The sequence below is a fragment of the Anolis sagrei genome, chromosome 2 (assembly GCF_037176765.1).
Source record: "Anolis sagrei isolate rAnoSag1 chromosome 2, rAnoSag1.mat, whole genome shotgun sequence".
Classification (NCBI taxonomy): domain Eukaryota; kingdom Metazoa; phylum Chordata; class Lepidosauria; order Squamata; family Dactyloidae; genus Anolis; species Anolis sagrei.
This window is the reverse complement of record NC_090022.1, coordinates 297186541-297206123: the sequence shown is the minus strand read 5'-3', so window position 1 is coordinate 297206123 and position 19583 is coordinate 297186541. Positions and strand designations below refer to the sequence as shown.

General features: G+C 43.0%; 1 protein-coding gene across 4 annotated transcripts in view; it reads left to right on the top strand.

Moving 5' to 3' along the window:
* Positions 1-19583, top strand: part of KIAA1328 (KIAA1328 ortholog) — a 311883-nt gene that overhangs the window by 131610 nt on the left and 160690 nt on the right. For all 4 annotated transcript variants that reach the window (XM_060761184.2, XM_067464675.1, XM_067464674.1 and 1 more), the window contains one exon: positions 3279-3406. In XM_060761184.2, the coding sequence (XP_060617167.2) occupies positions 3279-3406 (128 nt within the window). The remainder of the gene's footprint in view (positions 1-3278; positions 3407-19583) is intronic.

Genomic DNA, 19583 nt, shown 5'->3' with positions numbered 1-19583 from the left:
AGGCAGTAGCAAACCTCCTTTGAAGTTGACTTAAAGGCCTTTCAGAACAACAAGAAGGTGCTCTTTTGACAAAAATCTTTAGCCCTTCTAAATGGCACTAGGTACTACCCAAACTTCCCATTATAGGTTAAATATTCCTTACTTGAAATGTTTTTGACCAGAAGTGTTTGGGATTTTTCTTCTTCTAATTTTGGAACCCTGGTAAATCCATATATGTATTGAATGTGATATCTTGGAGATGAGGCACAAGTTTAGCATGAAAATTCATTTATGTTTCCTATACACTTTATACACACAGCCTTCAGGTCATTTTATACAATATTTGTTATAATTTTGCATATGAAACTTCTGGTAAGTTTGAGTACATTGAGCCATCAGAAAGGAAAAGTGTCACTATCTCAGACATTTATAGATTGTGGAGCATTTCTGATTTCAGTGTTCTGGGTAAAGGATGCTCAATCTGGATAAGGGATGACCTGGATAAAGGATGCTTAACTGTCCTAAAATTCCCGCCTGCTACTTTCAAAATATTGTTGCATTGCTCTTTGTTGATAGAGCTGCAGTAGACCAACTCTACCAACTTCCTCCTTTTTAAAGAGATGTTAGTGGCGATTAGACGATAAGAAAAAGTTTACCGCAACTTCACCGGCTGGTGCTATTTGCAGGCTGAAGGAGTGTGTTTGGTCCCCTTCTTTGCTCATGCTGTGCTGTGGCTGCTGCTGCTGTTGTTGTTGTTTAAAACCTTACTTTGGAGGAATGGCTTTGGACAGGGAGCACTCACCCTGTCTGCATGCATAATTAAAAGCACGGAGGCAGAGAGAGTAAAAGGAATGCTGGGAGGGGGGAATGCCAAGTAAATGGTTTACCATGTTAAATGAGCAAGGGAGGGAATAGTACAGTGACAGGTGAAGAGCCAATTCATCTCCTCCCGGAATTTCAATGCTGCAAGCAAGGCAGGGTGCTTTTGCTAATATCCTTGCAAATGCCACACTTTGCTGCTTCTCTAGATCACTGTCCAAAACTTGTCGTCGGGCTCCGAAAGGCCTGCCAGGCGTTGCCTGCCGACGAGCCATGGGGAGTTTGCAAAAGGCTTTGCGTTTGGGAATGAAGTCAAGCAAATTGATGACCATGCCGGCCACTGATGAATAAATCATCCACACTTACCTCGTTTGCATCTCTGTGCGCGTTCTGCTTCTGCTTGTGTTTTTTAAACCACCAGCACCAATGCCACCACTTTGTTTCCATTCTTCTTGCAGTTTGCCGCTGAATTATGATATTCCATCCCACCTTGTACTTTGTGTCCACTGTATACAAATCATAGAGAAATCTCAGGCCCACAGCCTAATGTTCTCCTGGACTCAGCTCTGAGGCTGAGTGTGCAGGTTTCAGCAGTCACCTGGAGTGCATTTGCACAGGTAAAACCAATGCACCAATCATGTCCACTCCTTGAATGGATTTTGACATTGTAGCCTTCTCCACTGAGGTTGGTGGCAATGGCACTGAAATGACTTGGTGTGGAGCCAGGTCCTCCACATCTTTGGTTAACAACGAGGGTGTTGTGTGAAGGATAGTCTCGTACAAGGGATTCTTAAGCCACTGCTCCTTATTGCTCCTTGGGTTGAAGGCCTAGAAGTGTTTGGATGACTTCAACACATGCTCTTCACCTAGGCAAAAGAGGCACTTGAAGTGGTTGTCCTATTGGGAATTCCTCCTTCCCCTACCAACAATCCAGGCATTTCTTAAATAATGTCATAGAATGTAATGGAAGCAGATACCATAGTCAAAGAACAAACCAAGATCGGAATGTCTGGGTGGTTAGAAAGATGAAAACAGTCTAAGATTAAAATTTCAGAGGAATGAGAATAGCCAAAAAAGACCATGGTCAGTGGTTGAGAAGCCATAAAAGGAGTCAAACCTAGCAAGAGCATGAGAAGTGACAGATAGAAGTTTCTAACATGTCTTGTTAGGACAAATAGGAATTGGGGTTTTGGCATGATGCACCTACTTATAGCTTGGCAGGTGAGCAGGGTTCCTGCCAAAATCTATCTGAAAGCTCTAGAAGGTTCAAAATGTAAAAGGGGAAGGGTGGGGGAGATAAAGGTGGCCATTTTGTTGGTTAATGCCAAGAAAGGTAGGCCCATTCAAGCAATAGTGGAATTGCAAGTCAGCATATAGATCTAATGTATTAAAAGAGTTTGCTAATGAAGACTGAAAGAAGATTAGGTCACCTTTCTTTGAACTGATACTCTCGTATCTTCTCTAGGAATTTGCTGTATCCTCCCAATACAACTGGATGATAACATCCAGGGTATGTAGACTGTAGAATCTCCTAGAATACCTAGCAAATTTCTATAGAGACCCTGTGCATCAATAAGTGAAACTGCAGATACCAGTTCCAACTTGTGGAGGCCTTATTGTAGTTGAATAGGAGAATAGGGAAGTTCTTTGTTCAGGTCTGGGATGAGCTTCTGGGCATAAAATTGTAGAATTTGAGCACCATTGTAAAAGGATCTGATAGACCTAGCAGCCAAACAGATGGCAGGGTCTCTGCAAAAGACCCTACAAGAATGTCATGGAGTGGACATTGAATGGAAGCAAGGGGGCAGGGTGCACTCTCATCTTAAGCTGTAAAGACCTGTAAAGGTTAGAATCAGCACAAAACAAAACAAAACAAAACACAGAATCAGCACAGAAACATCAATGTGGTTGATGAGGCATCAACATAAAATAGCCTTGGATTTTGGGTGATAGATGGATTGATAACTTGGAAGAATGGGGCCAAGGGTTGCAATTCAAGCACCAAACACTACTGCAGGGATGTGTGCATGTTTTGCATGAAGGTATATAATGCTGATCATTTTTTAACACCAGGCCATTCACTACTCAGTATCTCACCAAACCAAAAATGCCAATGTGTGGCATTTAATGATGGTGTCATTTGTCTGCAATAAATGAAGTGTGCCATTTCTCCTTTCACCTTACAGCATCTGGATGAGCTTTGTAGGCAAAACAAAGCTTCTACCAGCTTCCTAGGTGCAGAAACATCTAATATTTGGACATGATATGAACACTTACAATCATGGAAGGATGTAACTCTGGGTGATATATTTGTTTATGGCAGCCATATTCTCCTTCTTTGCCTTTGACGTTGACTTCCACTTTGCATTTGACACTGAGTTCCTACCTTGATAGCTGAACCACATTTGCACAGAATAAATGACCTCCTTTCCTTCTCCTTTTCCGTTCACAACGTTTTTGTCCTTAACTTACTGTCTCACCCCTGCAGCAGCAATACAGGGAGTGCCAGGAACTGTTGAGCCTTTACCAGAAATATCTCTCGGAGCAGCAAGAAAAGCTAACACATTCCCTTTCGGAGCTTGAGGCTGCCAAGCAGAAGGAGCAGCAGGTAAGTGTCTCATCTGCACATTTATTACTTCCTTTTGGATGGCTGTTATCTGTCATCCTATTAGAACGTTCTCCTCAGCTATGAAACTCTGGGATATCAGAGCATTTCAACTTGCTGCACCATCCCTGTTGCGGTGGAGTTTTTGTGGATCCTTTCCTTCTAATGGGCCCCAGAGGTAAGAAACTTCTCCTTAGAGCATCAGTTGTACAGTGGTGTCGTTGACCATAATATGCATGAGGGCCTGGTTTCCTTGCCTCAAATGCAGGAGAATATTTATGTAGTTTTGAAACGCTGGTCTCTTTATGACCGAATATTGTGATATGATGAGCCTTGTGCAAGTCAGTTGGTTACAGCAAGCTTGTCCTTTTTTTCCACATCAATGTATAGACCTTGGAAATAACAATCTAGTACAATGAAAGAACAGATTAATAAAGAAACAGATCCAGGAAGGATAAATCCGTGAAGCCACATCCAAAGCATTCCTCAAGAGCTGTATGTTGTAAAGGGTTTGTGGAGCTCTTTGCAGATGAAATTGTTTGGGTCCGCTCCAACTTGGATGTTGTAGTTGAAATGGGAAAAGGTCTAGTAGATGCCACCTTGGAGCCTGCTTGCCCAAACTGGGATACATCTCAGTTTGGCAACCTGAGGATGTGCATAAGATCCTTGGAGAGGTGAGAGCCACCACATGTGTACTGTGTCTGTGATTGAAAGGTGGGGAAGATTAGTAGATACATAATGTGGAAGAAGTCCTACAAACGAAGACTACACAAGGAAACCATATTCTCTGACATAAGATGTAAGAACGCTTTTGGGTCAAAGTGTTGGTCCCTGTATCAGTGGAGGTTATATTCTTGAATTCACCGCAGGAACAGGAAATGGTGGACAACAATGAACCATATTGAAATAAGTGACTTCAACGTAGATAATAGTGAACTATATTCAAATGAATGAAGTTACTAAAGAGTTACCTTGGAGGACAGAAAATACCAAATCATCTCTAGGTGCCTCAGTGGCACAGTAGGTGAAACCCTTGTGCCAGCAGGACCGAAGACTGACAGGTTGTATGTTCGAATCCGGGGAGATCTCAGATGATCTCCCTATGTCAGCTCCAGCTCCCCATATGGGGATATGAGACAAACCACCCACAAGGATGATAAAACATCAAAAACATCGGGCCTCCTTGCAGACGGCCAAATCTCTCACATCAGTAGTGACTTTCAGTTTCTCAACTCGCTCCTGACACACAAAAAAAATCTCTAGGATTTAGAAAATACCTTGAAAATACTGTATTCAGTTGTGAAACTTTGGTTGATGGTCCTGTTGGTTTGGGAGGGTCATGCTGTATATCCACCTGGTCCTGTTAGCAACAGATACCAAGGTGCTTGTTTATAAAGCTATTGTCCTCCCAACCCTGCTATATGCCTGCGAAACGTGGGCTATCTACAGACATCACATGCAACTCCTAGAATGATTCCATCAGCGTTGCCTGTGAAAAATCCTACAAATCTCCTGGGAAGACAGGAGGACAAATGTCAGCGTTCTGGAAGAAGCAAAGACCACCAGCACTGAAGCGATGGTCCTTTGCCATCAACTCTACTTGACCGGCCACATTGTCCGAATGCCCGAGCACCGTCTCCCAAAGCAGTTGCTCTACTCCAAACTCAAGAATGGAAAACAGAATGTTGGTGGGCAGGAAAAGAGATTTAAGGTTGGCTCAAAGCCAACCTTAAAACCTCTGGCATAGACACCGAGATCTGGGAAGCCCTGGCTCTTGAGCACTCCAGCTGGAGGTCAGCTGTGACCAGCAGTGCTATAGAATTCGAAGAGGCACAAATGCAGGGCAAAAGAAAGAAACATGCCAAGAGGGAGGCACGTCAAGCCAACCACAACTGGGACCGCCTTCCACCTGGAAACCAATGCCGTCACTGCAGAAGAACATGCAGGTCAATAGGGCTCCACAGTCACCTACGTACCCACCGCCAGTACAACGATTTTGGAAGGCAATCCTACTCAGACAATGAGGGGTCACCTCAGTAAAAAGTAAGTTAGCAGCTCCCTGGATGTCTTCTTTCAAGCATTTTGAAAGCCATTTAAAGTAAGTAAAATTTGTCTAGTCTGAGGTTGATGAGGATGTTGGCGCTTAGATTAAATGGGAAAAGAATGCTTTACATGCTGACCCATTATTTTATTTTTCTCCTGAAAATCCCACATTTCAGTCCAAAAATAGAATTGTTTGGTCCAGCTCTGCTCCGTAGGTTCCTGGGATCCAAGAGCGGCCTGTTATCAGTGGATGGGCATGAGAGGAAATGGCCCTCCGTTCACAGTCTGGTGCTCCCATTCTGAGCGTCCATCCGTCTTGGCATGAACTCCGCAAACTTACTGGGGGAAAATGGTGGCGAAATGATTTAAGACAGAGCCCTTGTGGAGTCAATAATCAGTAACTGGAATGTGGCACTTCCGTTTTTGTGTGTGTGCGTGTGTGAGATAAAGTTAATTCCATTTGAAAAGATACTTAAGGTGACATGAATTGAATTATTCAAACCGGCTTTCTCAGCATTAACTCTAGGTTAATATCTCATGATGCCTCTGGTTTCATTATAGGAGTTTTAAGTACATAACTTTTTATAATAAATTCAATACTGAGGAGCTGGGCTGAAATTGGTTTACTTTCTAGCGAGCCATAAAAAAGCAGCATTAATTGTAAAGTGAATATTAAAGTGGTCACTGAAGTTGACTCAGACAGATGCGGAGATCGCCCCTGTGATGAGATATGCGGAGCAATAAGTTTCTGCCCTGACATTAATAGAAAATGCCATCTATATTAAAATGTAGTTAAATCACTTCCATCAAGAGGAATTTTAGACAGTCGGTTAGCTACTCCCACATGGACTTTCTTGGCCGTTTTTCATGAAGCTTTACTCGCATGTAAAGAAAATTGCCCTTGTTCTAGGTAATCAGCTCAGACCTAATTATGCAGTCCTTGCTCCGCTGCCATCTCAAACAGTGGAAAAGATCCAATTTATTTTGGCGAGAAATTGTGGAAGTGCTTTGTAATGTGAAGGACCGGGGCTCCTGACCGCTCTGTTTCAAGCTGAACCGCCGGCGAGGGGGAGCGCGTTCTTGAATCTCGCCCATGAAAGGAAGGGCAGCATCCTTCGCCAGGCCGCCTTTCTTCTATTAATCTGTTTGTTTGTGAGCACAGCTGGTGCCTTTGGTTTCTTATTTGTATGAAATCATCGCTGCATCTGCAGATAGATCCTTTGGCTCAGAGGTTTCGGCTCGCCCGCCACTCTTTGTTGTTGAACTACAAGTCGGAAAACAAGCGGAGCGGCTCCGTCTCCCCCCCAAAGCAAAGCCCAAGCACGTTTTATTCTTAATTATGGATGGAAGCTGTTGAAAGGCAGCAAGCGTTGCCTGAAATTGCCCTCAAAGGCAGGGAAGGGACTTTTTTGTGTGAGTGGCTCAGCTCAGGGCTTCAGAAGCCAATGTCTCAAGGAGACAAGTTGCCGTGAGGGTCATCGGAGCTCCTCAAACACTGTTGGGCCTGGAATAGGGTTGGTTGCTTAGTAGCTGACCAGCAGCAACATCTCAACCACACCAACTATGACTGCACCATCTCATAGAAGTAAACTCTATGTATCAGCTCCCATGTGGTCCTTCCATTTAGGACTCTACTTATGGATTTGGTCAGAAGGACACAAGGTCTTCATTAAAAGGAAACTTTGCTTCTCCGTTCTCAGATACTAGGCAAAGGGGGTCACAATTCAATGCCAGTAATTCGGTGAGGATAGAGAACCTGGGACATGTGGAATGAGTTTCAGAGTTGGAGTAGTGAGAGCTAGCTGGCAATGCAGGTGCACGCCAAGGGCTCCTAGCAAGATTCAAGTAAGCTTCCTTCCAGGAAGTGAATTCTCTCCATAACTTAACAGGGGCTGGCCATGCTGCCTGAAATATCCTAGAATTGTTATCAGGGGGGGGGGGGGGGGGACGGACCCTTCTCGACTTTTCTACTCAAGATGCTGAAGTGTGTGTTTATGTCATTTCTATTGGAAATAACAGCACCTTACTTACTTACTTAGGCGATCCCTCAAACACTGTTGGGCCTGGAATAGGGTTGGTTGCTTAGTAGCTGACCAGCACCAACATCTCAACCACACCAACTATGACTGCACCATCTCATAGAAATAAACTCTATTTATCAGCTCCCAGGTGGTCATTCCATTTAGGACTCTGCTTATGGATTTGGTCAGAAGGACACAAAGTCTTCATTAAAAGGGAACTTTGCTCCTTAGTTCTCAGATACCAGGCAAAGAAGGTCTCAATTTGATACGAGTAATTCGGTCAGGATAGAGAATCTGGGACATGTGGAATGAGTTTCAGAGTTGGAGTAGTGAGAGCTAGCTGGCAATGCAGGTGCATGCCAAGGGCTCCTAGCAAGATTTAAGTAAGGTTCCTTCCAGGAAGTGAATTCTCTCCATAACTTAACAGGGGCTGGCCATGCTGCCTGAAATATCCTAGAACTGTTATCAATTGGGGGGGGGGGGGGGGAACCCTTCACAACTTTTCTACTCAAGATGCTGAAGTGTGTGTTTATGTCATTTCTATTGGAAATAACAGTACCATAACCTTATTGAAAAAGGTAGAAATGATGTCATATTTGTTTGGCAAATGTGAATCTCCATGAATATGTGCAGACTACCTTTTGAAAACCACTAGTCAAGAAAAGCATGACCTTGTTAGAAGTCAACCCTTTGAACAAGTGACATTCATAAGCATTCATATAATGGCACACAGGTAATATAATGGTATAGTGCAATATAGTAATGTATAATACTGATATTGTAGTATGCTAACAATATAATATATTGTATGAAAATATATATTGTAAGCCGCTCTGAGTCCACTTCAGGGTGAGAAGGGCGGCATAGAAATGCCGCAAATAAATAAATAAATAACTCAGTTATTAAACTGAAGAACCATGTCTTTGAACTGCCAAGCCTTAAAGAGATGGGCATGTTTAGCCTGAAGAAGAGAAGGATGAGAGGAGACATGATAGCCATGTATAAATATGTGAGAGGAACTCACAGGGAGGAGAGAGCAAGCTTGTTTACTGCTTCCCTGGAGACTAGGACGCAATGAAACAATGGCTTCAAACTACAAGAGAGGAGATTCCATCTGAACATGAGGAAGAACTTCCTGACTGTAAGAGCCGTTCAGCAGTGGAACTCTCTACCCCGGAGTGTGGTGGAGGTTCCTTCCTTGGAAGCTTTTAAACAGAGGCTGGATGGCCATCTTTTGGGAGTGCTTTGAATGCAATATTCGTACTTCTTGGTAGAATGGGGTTGGACTGGATGGCCCATGAGGTCTCTTCCAACTCTTTGATTCTATGATTCTATGGATAAAGACATGCCACTACAAAAATATATTTGGTTAGTAGAGAATGGTTGTTTCTTTGAAGATAAAATTGCAGTTGCCCAAAAGGTGCACACTCGCTTAAAACCTCTTAGTTAAAATATGCACTCAGAGATAAAAAAACAAAGTCTTCTTTGAAAAATAACATATCTTGTTTACTCACAACATCTTGTATTAATTCACCATATAGGCCCATTTCTTATTAAAATTCAGGTATAAATACGATGTAGTTCTTCTCTGTGTTGAGTACGCAGGATATCATTCTTTATCAGTAGTCCATAGTCTTTAAGTAATAATAATAATATAATAACAATAAAATTTGATTTGTATTCCACCCTACTTCCCCAAGCTATACACAGTGAAATCCATAAGTCATACTTCTCTACTAAAGTCCAGAACAACAAACATGCATCCGCCTCCACTGAGGTCTGATTCAAACGCAGTCACCTCCAATGAGGTGGTAAGCAGACTGAATACAAAATGGAGTCTGATCATGCTCAGTATAATCACATATCTATAACTCCTCCCACACCAAAGAGGTCAGTCAAACTGGCAAACAACATACACATAGAATACAGGTTAGCAAAGATATAGATTAACAAATAAATGGTGAAAGGCTTGCAAGGTTGCTATTTCCAACAATTTCAGTGACATTCCACCTTTCAACCTTCAGATGGGCCCCAAGGTGCCTGCAAACAAAGAGCCTTAAAACAGATTTGGAACAAATAGCAGAAAATGGGTTGCGTTCATGTTTGTGTGGTCTTTTCCATTAATTTCTAGGATTTTCTTAGGCAACGAATCCTCAAAGATTGGTTTTCTAGTTCCTGCCTTTGAAGTATCACCTCCAGCCCATGCATAAACTGCATCAATATTCTGGCAATTACTAAACCAATAATCAGAGGCGTGAGAGATCTGAATTCGACTTCTGCCTTCTGTTATCTTGTTATTGAGCGGACACCCATCTCTTCTTTTGTACTGCGTAGTCTTTGTGACTGGCTATCAAGGAGTAATGCAGGATGGTCAGCACCCCATTTGTGAGACTTGTGTACGGGTGAGACGGAGCACGTCTGCATCCCCTTGTGTACTTGCTCCGTACTTTGGCTGTATGAGCTTACTCCTGGTTATGGGTGAAGATATTTTGGCTTCAGGATCCAGTCCACTAAGATCCTGTCTTAGTCTCAGGATTTATCTTTACACCTGGAGCTCTATCATGTCTATTTAGGGCTATCTGATTCATATCAACATAATTACTTTTGAAAATGTTCCCAGTATATGGGAAAAGGATCAGTGCTGTGATAAACTTTTCATTTCCTGTTAACATTGTTTGGTTTAGGTTTCCTGATCAGGTTGTCATCCTGAATGCATTGGTGTCAGAATAGATATTCCTGTAAATGCAAAACAGATCTCTTTTCCCAACATCTTACAGCCTAGATGTAGGCAGAAGAGAGAGTAGACTCATTGAATCAGTTTCTGTGTCGTGAGTCAGTATACAGATAGATCCAGCTGCTTCATCTAGCTGAGACTAACAATATTTTCATAGAATCAAAGAGTTGGAAGAGACCTCATGGGCCATCCAGTCCAACCCCATTCTGCCAAGAAGTAGGAACATCGCACTCAAATCACCCCTGACAGATGGCCATCCAGCCCCTGTTTAAAAACTTCCAAAGAAGGAACCTCCACCACACTCCGGGGCAGAGAGTTCCACTGCTGAATGGCTCTCACAGTCACGAACTGCTGAATGGCTCTCACAGTCACGAACATCTTCCTCATGTTCAGATGGAATCTCCTCTCTTGTAGTTTGAAACCATTCTTCCGCGTCCTAGTCTCCAAGGAAGCAGTAAACAAGCTTGCTCCCTCCTTCTCCCTGTGGCTTCCTCTCATATTTATACATGGCTATCATATCCCCTCTCAGCCTTCTCTTCTTCAGGCTAAACATGCCCAGTTCCCTAAGCCGCTCCTCATAGGGCTTGTTCTCCAGACCCTTGATCATTTTAGTCGTCCTCCTCTGGACACATTCCAGCTTGTCAATATCTCTCTTGAATTGTGGTGCCCAGAATTGGACACAATATTCCAGGTGTGGTCTAACCGGAGCAGAATAGAGGGGTAGCATGACTTCCCTAGATCTAGACACTATGCTCCTATTGATGCAGGCCAAAATCCCATTGGCTTTTTTTTGCCGCCACACCACATTCCTGGCTCATGTTTAACTTGTTGTCCACGAGGACTCCAAGATCTTTTTCACACGTACTGCTCTCGAGCCAGGCATTGTCCCCCATTCTATATCTTTGCATTTCATTTTTCCTGCCAAAGTGGAGTATCTTGCATTTGTCACTGTTAAACTTCATTTTGTTAGTTTTGGCCCATTTCTAATCTGTCAAGATCATTTTGAATCCTGCTCCTGTCCTCTGGAGTATTGGCTCTCCCTCCCAATTTGGTGTCATCTGCAAACTTGATGATCCTGCCTTCTAACCCTTCCACCTTTCGGATTTCATCATCTCAGGAGCACCACAATTAGGCCAGTGTGACCCCGAAATGCTGAGACACACCTATGTTGTGTTGTAGTAAACCCCTGGGAAGCTTCACCCATGCAGGTGATGGTTCTACAATATTCAAAGAGATATCAGTGTTACTCACCATAAAAATATAGTGGAGAGGAAAGGAGGAAAGGCATCCTTGTGGCACTTTTACAGTTAACTTGTGTTAGCGTGCAGTTTTGTGAACGACAAGCCACTTCCTCTGGAGAACAGGAAGGAAAGAGAAAAAGACAAATGCAAGTAAATGCCGCTATCTATATTTGCGGTTTGCTTTGCTTGTGGTTGGGGTGTACAAGTGCCCAGGAGGTACTTCAACATTAAGGCGTATGGTTCATGTGGTTCCTTTGAAGTCTCTGCAGCAATGACATGACTCGAATCATTGTCTTTGTTTTTTCATGGTGCAGCAACGGAGCTGGTCCTTAAAAATGGTAAAATGCTGCCAGAGCCTCCAAGGAAGAAGGTAAATGTAAGGCAGCAGTATGGATTACCATTTAGCCAATTTGTATTTATCATAGTTCGCCTGCTTTGCAGCTGCATCTTCAAACTCCAGTTAATAAGCTTCTGACATCTTACTTCCATCACTGTTGTCTTGATAGTGTTGTATTTCCACGGCTTTAATAACTCAGTGTAGACTGAAAGGATAATACTGAAGGAATTGACTGAGCTAATTAGACCCTGATTTGTCTTGCTGTCCACAGCATGACAAACATATTCTTGACATAAATAGGATAAGGCAGCCTGGTTATCCTTTACCATTAGCCACCTGCAAATACTTCCTTGGCATACAGATGCCGAGGAAGGTGAAGAACACCAAAGGGAGCGCCAGCCAGGCTATCCCAGTTCCAAAAATGGCAGAGCCCTGGACCCCTGTGCACACAAAGCAAACCCTGGCTGCTGAGCTGCGTCTCTGCAAAGTAGCAGCATTTCTGGCACTGGGTGCATTTAACTACAGAAGCAAGGCATGCACGTTGATTTTGGGAGGACCTTTGCAGAATTGCCTTGATACATATCCTAATTGTGGTGCCCCTGAGATGATGAAATCTGAAAGGTGGAAGAGGCCACAAAGGCCATCCAGCCCAATCCCATTCTGCCACGCAATCATACAGAACCCAAACCCTCTTGACAGGTGGCCATCTAGCTTCGGCTTCAAAAACTCCAGAGAAGGAGACTCCAGTGGACCCCCAGGCAACATATTCCACTGACAGAAAGTTCTTCCTAATGTTTTGGTGGAATCTCTTTTCCTGTAGTTCGAATCCATTAATCTACATCAGTGGTTCCCAATGTTTTTTGACCAGGGACCTTTTTGACCAGGGACCACTTTGACCAGAGACCACTTGATCATGGAGTACTTGACTAGGGACCACTCTCCAACATTGGTACCAAAAGGGTTATGATTCAGTTTTTGGTCAACTTTAGATTTGGTTTGGGGTTCTGATTTAGAAAATTGCATTCAATAGACCCCATCAGCTCTATTTTCCGATGCAGAACATATGCCATGGTGAGTGACAGGAAAAGAATGGCAGGTAGTGCGAAAGGAGCAGAAATAAAATAAAATAAAATAAAGACCAGTGGACCACAGGTAAAAAACCACTGATCTACATCTTAGGGCCCTTCACACAGATAAATAACACAGAATATCAAGGCAAAAAATCCCACAATATCTGCTTTGAATTGGGTTATCTGAGTCCTCACTGCCATATATTCCAGTTCAAAGCAGCTGTGTGGAAGAGGCCTTAGTTTCTGGAGAAGCGGAAATGATGAGGCCTTGTATTCATTGTTCCTCTCCTGGGAATGTGGATTGTAATTCACAAAATTAACTACAAAGCTGCCACAAGGATGCCTTTCTATTTTTCCTTCTGTATTCTTTTATAGTGAACCACCTAAACATTATTAAGAACTTCCTGATGATAAGAGCTGTTCTACAGTGGAATATGCTGCCTGGGACTCTGGTGAGATCAACTTCTCTGGAGGGTTTTAAGCAGAGGCTGAGTGGCCATCTATCAGGAGGGCTTTGATAGTGTGTTCTTGGTTGGCAGTGGGTTGGACTGGATAGCCCTTAGAGTCTCTTCCATGATTCTATGAGCCCTTCCACACAGCCCTATATCCCAGAATATCAAGTCAGAACATCTCACAATATCTGCTTTGAACTGGGTTATCTGAGTCCACACTCAGATAATGTGGGATTTTCTTCCTTGATATTCTGGGATATAGGACTGTGTGGAAGGGCCCAGTGAGAGTAACAGTGCTATCTCTCTGACTTTTGTGGAACAAGTACCTGCACAGACCTAGCTCCCCTGCATTAACTGCTATACATATAGCTGAGTTGAAGTATTTGTGATTCACATTAGTCTAAATGAGGCCTGCACAACCTGTGGTCCTTCAGGTGTTTGGGACTCCAACTCCCAGGGTCCTTCCACGCAGTCCTGTATCCCAGAATATCAAGGCAGAATATCCCACAATATCTGCTTTGAACTGGGTTATCTTGAACTGCCATATGTTCCAGATAATATGGAATTTTCCGCCATGATATTTTGGGATATAGGGCTGAGTGGAAGGGCCCCCAGAAGCCCTGCCAGCTTGTCCAATGGTCAGGATTTCGTGTTTGGAGCTGTAGTCCAAAACACCTGGAGGGACACATGTTTTTCAGGCCTGGTCCAAATATTGATTTTAATCACAACCATTGGTTCAGGTTTACTTGCTATTCAGTAATTGATTCAATGGGTCTACTATGGTGTACCACAACCAAGACGAATCCTGTCCAATCAGTTCTTTTTGCACATCTGAAAGAAAAGCGTGTTGTCCTCTCCACCTCCAATCCATGCTTATGCTGTCAAGAAAAGACAGGGCGGTTGTCCCACATCGTTGCTTTGCCAACTGCTGTTCTAAAGGCAGACACAGGGAAAGGTTGCTCGGGCATTGAGCAGTATGCCTTCTGATGCTTCATCAGCAGGACTCAGTTACATCAGGGGCACGTGTTCCTTTAGGGTCTCAAGGCACGTCCTGCATGAGCTCACCTACTGTTCTGCCCAGAGGTTGGGGAGATCATCAACCTATCTTACATTGACCTCTGCTTGCTCACGTCAAACTACATTATAGCTATGCGGGCGAATCGGAAGCACAAAGAGCGCTCGCCACAGCAACCTGCAGAGTTACCCTGAGAAAGCACACATTGTTTCCCATTTCAGCCTCTACCTTCATCATACGCCGGAGTACGGGATCCCAAATGTCAGCGTCTGTATTTCCAAACTGGTAGGAATTTGCCTAACGTTTGCACAATGCCGAGCAATCAACTCCGATAGCAGCAGGCTAAATACCAGTTTCCGAAAATAAATTTTATACCAACGTATTCTCCAGACAATTTGACTTTTAAATGTTGTGTTTTTTAAAAGAAAAAATGACATCTTTATACAAGCAAACCCTGGCTGAGGCAATAGCGACAAAACCCTGGAGGTTTTCCATGCATCCTTGTGCTTTTCACGATAACTTGTTAAAAGCACAGCTGGCTACGGTGCAGCCTTTTACGGCTTTCCGTTGGAATAATTTACTGCCCTCCTGACCTATAAACATAACCATTACTGTGGCTTGGCACCACTAAGCATTCTGGACACATGCTTGGAGGTGATGTGCAGTTTTAAATATTGCATGTGCGGAAGGTTTTATAGCCAGGCCTTTGTGCAATGGGAAGCATTCCATCTCCTCAAGCAACCTTTGGGCAGTGAGGGATTTGCCCTTGGGAGGCTTTCTGGCCAGAGTGCTCCCAAATGAGGAACTGCCCAATTGGTATTTGGCTCCTTTGTGGGATGGTTTCAGCCTTGAATCTCCTGTTGCCTGTTGTTCGTCGATCTTGGTGGTTGACCTAATTTTCAAATTCTCCATGTGGTCAGGGCAAGGCATGTGTAATTGCTGTTAAAGGCTTACACTATCTCCCTTGTAGTCCCTGTGTGATTGTGGTGAAGTGGTGGTAACAACTCATCTCTTAGGAGGTTAATTATGAGAGATCTGGATGTAGGAAAGCCAAGCCAAGTGTACACAAAGTTAGAAATCCTACATACTTGGATGCCCAGACTGTATGTTGAAAAGTCTGTGGTCTCTGTCTAAACATACGCAAACACTGTACGATCTCTTAATTCACTTTTGGGCATTTGCGGAATAGAAAGTAATTAATGGCATGAATGCCCAGGGTAGGGCTGTCGGAAGAGTGTCACGACCCCAGCAGGTCTCAAATCATGGATAATTGGTATAAATTCTGTCTTTTCTGTGTTCAAAAAGGCATGAATTGAATATCAGCATGACCACATACAATATGCAGCATTACTAATTTGCTCCCATAGATCTGAATGGTTTGGGAGATGTTCCTTGGCGCGCATAAGAGTATCCAGATCAAGCTTGCTCACTTCTCTGCCAGGATTGGAAAGGTTGAGCTTGCTGACCAGTTGCAAACTGCAGATCATCTTCTTCCATTCCTTACTGCCCTAGAGGCAATGGGTTATGGGGCTGACAGCAGACAAAGCATAGAGGTCACAAAGCATAAATGACTTAGCTATATTCGAAAAACTAAAATCTCTTGAACACAATAGTTCACTTCACTTAGGCGATCCCTCATTTTCCAAGGAGGATTGTCTTCCAATATTCTTGTGGGTCCGTATGTGGCTGTGGAGCCCTATTCTTGCTCTGCATCTTCTTCCGTAGTGAGGGCATTGGTTTCCAGGTGGAAGGTGGTCTCGGTCAGGGTTGGCTTGAGGAGCTTTCCTCTTGGCACACTTCTCCCTTTCGCCCTCCATTCGTGCCTTTTCAAATTCTGCAGCACTGCTGGTCACAGCTGACCTCCAGCTGGAGCAGTCAAGGGTCAGGGCTTCCCAGTTCTCAGTGTCTATGCCGGAGTTTTTAAGGTTGGCTTTGAGCCCATCTTTAAATCTCTTTTACACAATAGTAGAGGCTTCCTGACTGTACCCTGACAACATAAAGATTGGACCTCCCAAGTCACGTAGTGGTTTCTCTAGGCTAGAGAACAGGGATTGATTTATTGTAGAACAGGGGAATAAAGCTAATAGCAGAAGCTTTTGAGCCAAACACGGAAGTTAGTCTGATCCTTCCCCTCCACAAGCTCTGAACCTTCAAGTCCATCCCTGAGACATGGTAAGCCCACATAGCATGCCTGCTGAGGTTAGACTTTGTTTCTGTTACTACAATGAAAACGACAGAAACTTCTTTTAAAATAGCGATGAAATGGATTGCTCTGAGTTTTCTGGGCTGTATGACCATATTCCAGAAGCATTCTCTCCCGATGTTTCACTCACATCTATTGCAAATATCCTCAGAGGTTGAGAGGTCAGATAATGCTTCTGGAACATGGTCATACAGCCTGGAAAATTCACAGCAATCTGGTGATTCTGGCCATGAAAGCTTTTGACAACACAATTTTATGAAATATCTATTGGACATCCAGGACCTATCTTTGCAGACTTTGAGTTTGATCAACATCTGCAAATTTGAATTGTCTTTGCCATAGTTCATCATCTTTTATACTTTGGGCACACCTTTCTAATGTATATGATTAGGTTCCAGACTACTATCATAAAGCAAATATCACCTTGAAGTGAATGATAGCCTTTTCCCCGCTATTACCAATATATAGAAAACCCCAAAAACACATTCATGCTATCGTTTATTAAGTGCATAGTAGCACTAAACCTAAACACAGATTCAAAATAATGTAGTAAAAAATGCTAGAATATGACACTGAGTCATGAAGTGCACAAATGCTGCATGAGTAACAAAATGACTTTTTACCATGCAAATGAAAAGCGATGTGTTTGCAAAGCTCTCTAAACTCCCTCCCCCCAAATCCAAAAAAACCAAAAAAAAAAAAACAACCAAAAAACTTTCAAGTGAGGTACATCTGTGTGTCTGCATTGACAGAGTGATATGTAGACAAGCCTCCATGATGTCAACACCATGGAAATGTTCCCAACCCTGTGGAACGTATTGGTGGGCTTGGTGCCCAGAATTTTCCTTACTGCAAGCAAGTAGGTGAGTTTTCGTAAGCATTAGAAAGAACTTCTGTTTCGAGACCTCCAAAGAAAAAGAGTCCACTACCCTCTGAGACAGTTTATTTGACTGTTGAACAACTCTTGCCGTAAAAAGATTCTTCCCAAGGAGTAGAAGGCATGTATGTAGTGGAGTGTGCGCTGTACATGCTGGATAGTGAGCATCCATTGACAGTACGTGCAGGAGGAAGAATGGAATAATTGACTAGTACAAGAGGATTTTGGACACACAAGTTTGTCTCCAGATATCAAGTCCAGTGTTTGAAGATAATTTATTGGATGCAATTTCAGGGTGCATTTTATAAAATACTGGACTGTGTTGGGAGGGGAAATAGAGTACCGTGCTTTAAAAATACTTTGGGGTTGGGTTTTTCAGTTTCACTCTTCTAGAAAGAGAAGAAACTTTTGAAATCATCTCTTTCAGTGAGGGTGATTAACACCCCCCCCCCCACACACACACACACAGTGATAGGTGGATTCTGACTTGTTCACCCAGCGTTCCACCCAAAATGAACCAATTTCATGTAGGATTCTTATAAAAACATCCCATGGCAGCAACTGACTAACAAAAGAATATGACATGCAAGTGAATTATCAGTAAGGACCAAGTCCTGTGTTACCATTTCAACAGAACATCTCAATAGACCTCACAACCTCTGAGGATGCTTGCCATAGATGCAGGCGAAACGTCAGGAGAGAATGCTTCTAGAACATGGCCATATAGCCCGAAAAACCTGGCCATATAGCCCGAAAAACCTGGCCATATAGCCCGAACATGGCCATATAGCCCGAAAAACCAACAACCCATCTCAATATATTTTGAAATAGGTCTTATTGTCATTTATCTGGCATAATGGAGACCTTTCCAGAAGATAGAGGAAAGGTTTGTTGCTTGGCTTCCAAGTGAAATTGTCTTGAGTCCCAGGAAAATAGGCCTATCAATGGCTGGTAGCCATATCAGCTAAGCGAATGCTAAGCCACAGGTCCTTTGTTTCTTTGAATGAGCAACAGAAGTGAGGTGGGGTCAAGAGCTGTTGTTTTCCAGCTCACCTGGTCCTTTCCAGGAACATTGACGTGCCCATAGGGCCTTGGAGCCGCTGTCCTCTGATCTTGCTGTACTTTTCTTATGTTCTTAAAGCAAGATCATGTGTGCCAGGAGCATTGAATGCTTGTGCTCTCTGGCAAATCCATCTGAAAGTATGTTCTCTTTTATCTGTTCCCAGATCAACATCAGCACCTGCATCAGAGTCCTATCTTTGTGTTGTTTTTCTAGTTTGATTTATGTATCTGTTCACAGCATTTGTGTGTCCTGGTTTTGAGGAAAAGGTGGGCATCAATAAAGTTCCCTATCATCGTTGTTATACTTGCCATCTGCTTTTCTGTGTACATTCAGACCTTGGTATCCATGGATTATCCACGGATTAAACTACCTACAGGTTGAAAATTTATATTTTTTAAAAGTACTAATACTAAAAGCAAACCTTGATTTTGCCACTATATATAGAGGCACCATTTTGCTAATTATATGCATAATTATGGGACTTAAGCATCCCTGGATTTTGGAATCTACAAGGGGTCCTGGATCCAAACCCCAGTGGATCCCAAGAACATACTGGATATACAAACACAAGGAAATAGATAGAATATGAGGTAATATATTCCAACTGAATCCAACAAAACCATCAAACATCAAAATACCAGTGAAAGTAGAAACCATGAAAAACATCTCAGTTTCTGTTGCTCCTTTGGAACTGGGAGTGTCCGCCTGTAATTGGGGTCATATTCTCCAAGGACACTTTCTCTAATTCCCAGCAGCCCAGATAATTTTATCCAACCAATTTTATCCTCTAGGAAATTTCCCTTCTTTTAAAATCTACTTGCAATAAGTTCCACAAAAGCGTGGCTCCAAAGTAAGCTCAAAAATACACCAGAGCTATGGAAAGTTTGACTTTCCAAAAAAATTCCCATAACGATTTAGAATAAGAATCATCCCTATCTTTGGCCAATACTGAACATAATAGTTTCATTTGGAAATAACCCAAAGTTTTCCAGTTTGACAAACATGTGCCCAAACAGTGGCCTACAGTTTGTCCCATTGGCTCCTAGTCTTTTTAATTCACATCATTCTATTGTAACTTTGAATTTGTTGGTTCTGTAGACCACAACAAAGAGCTATGTGTTTGT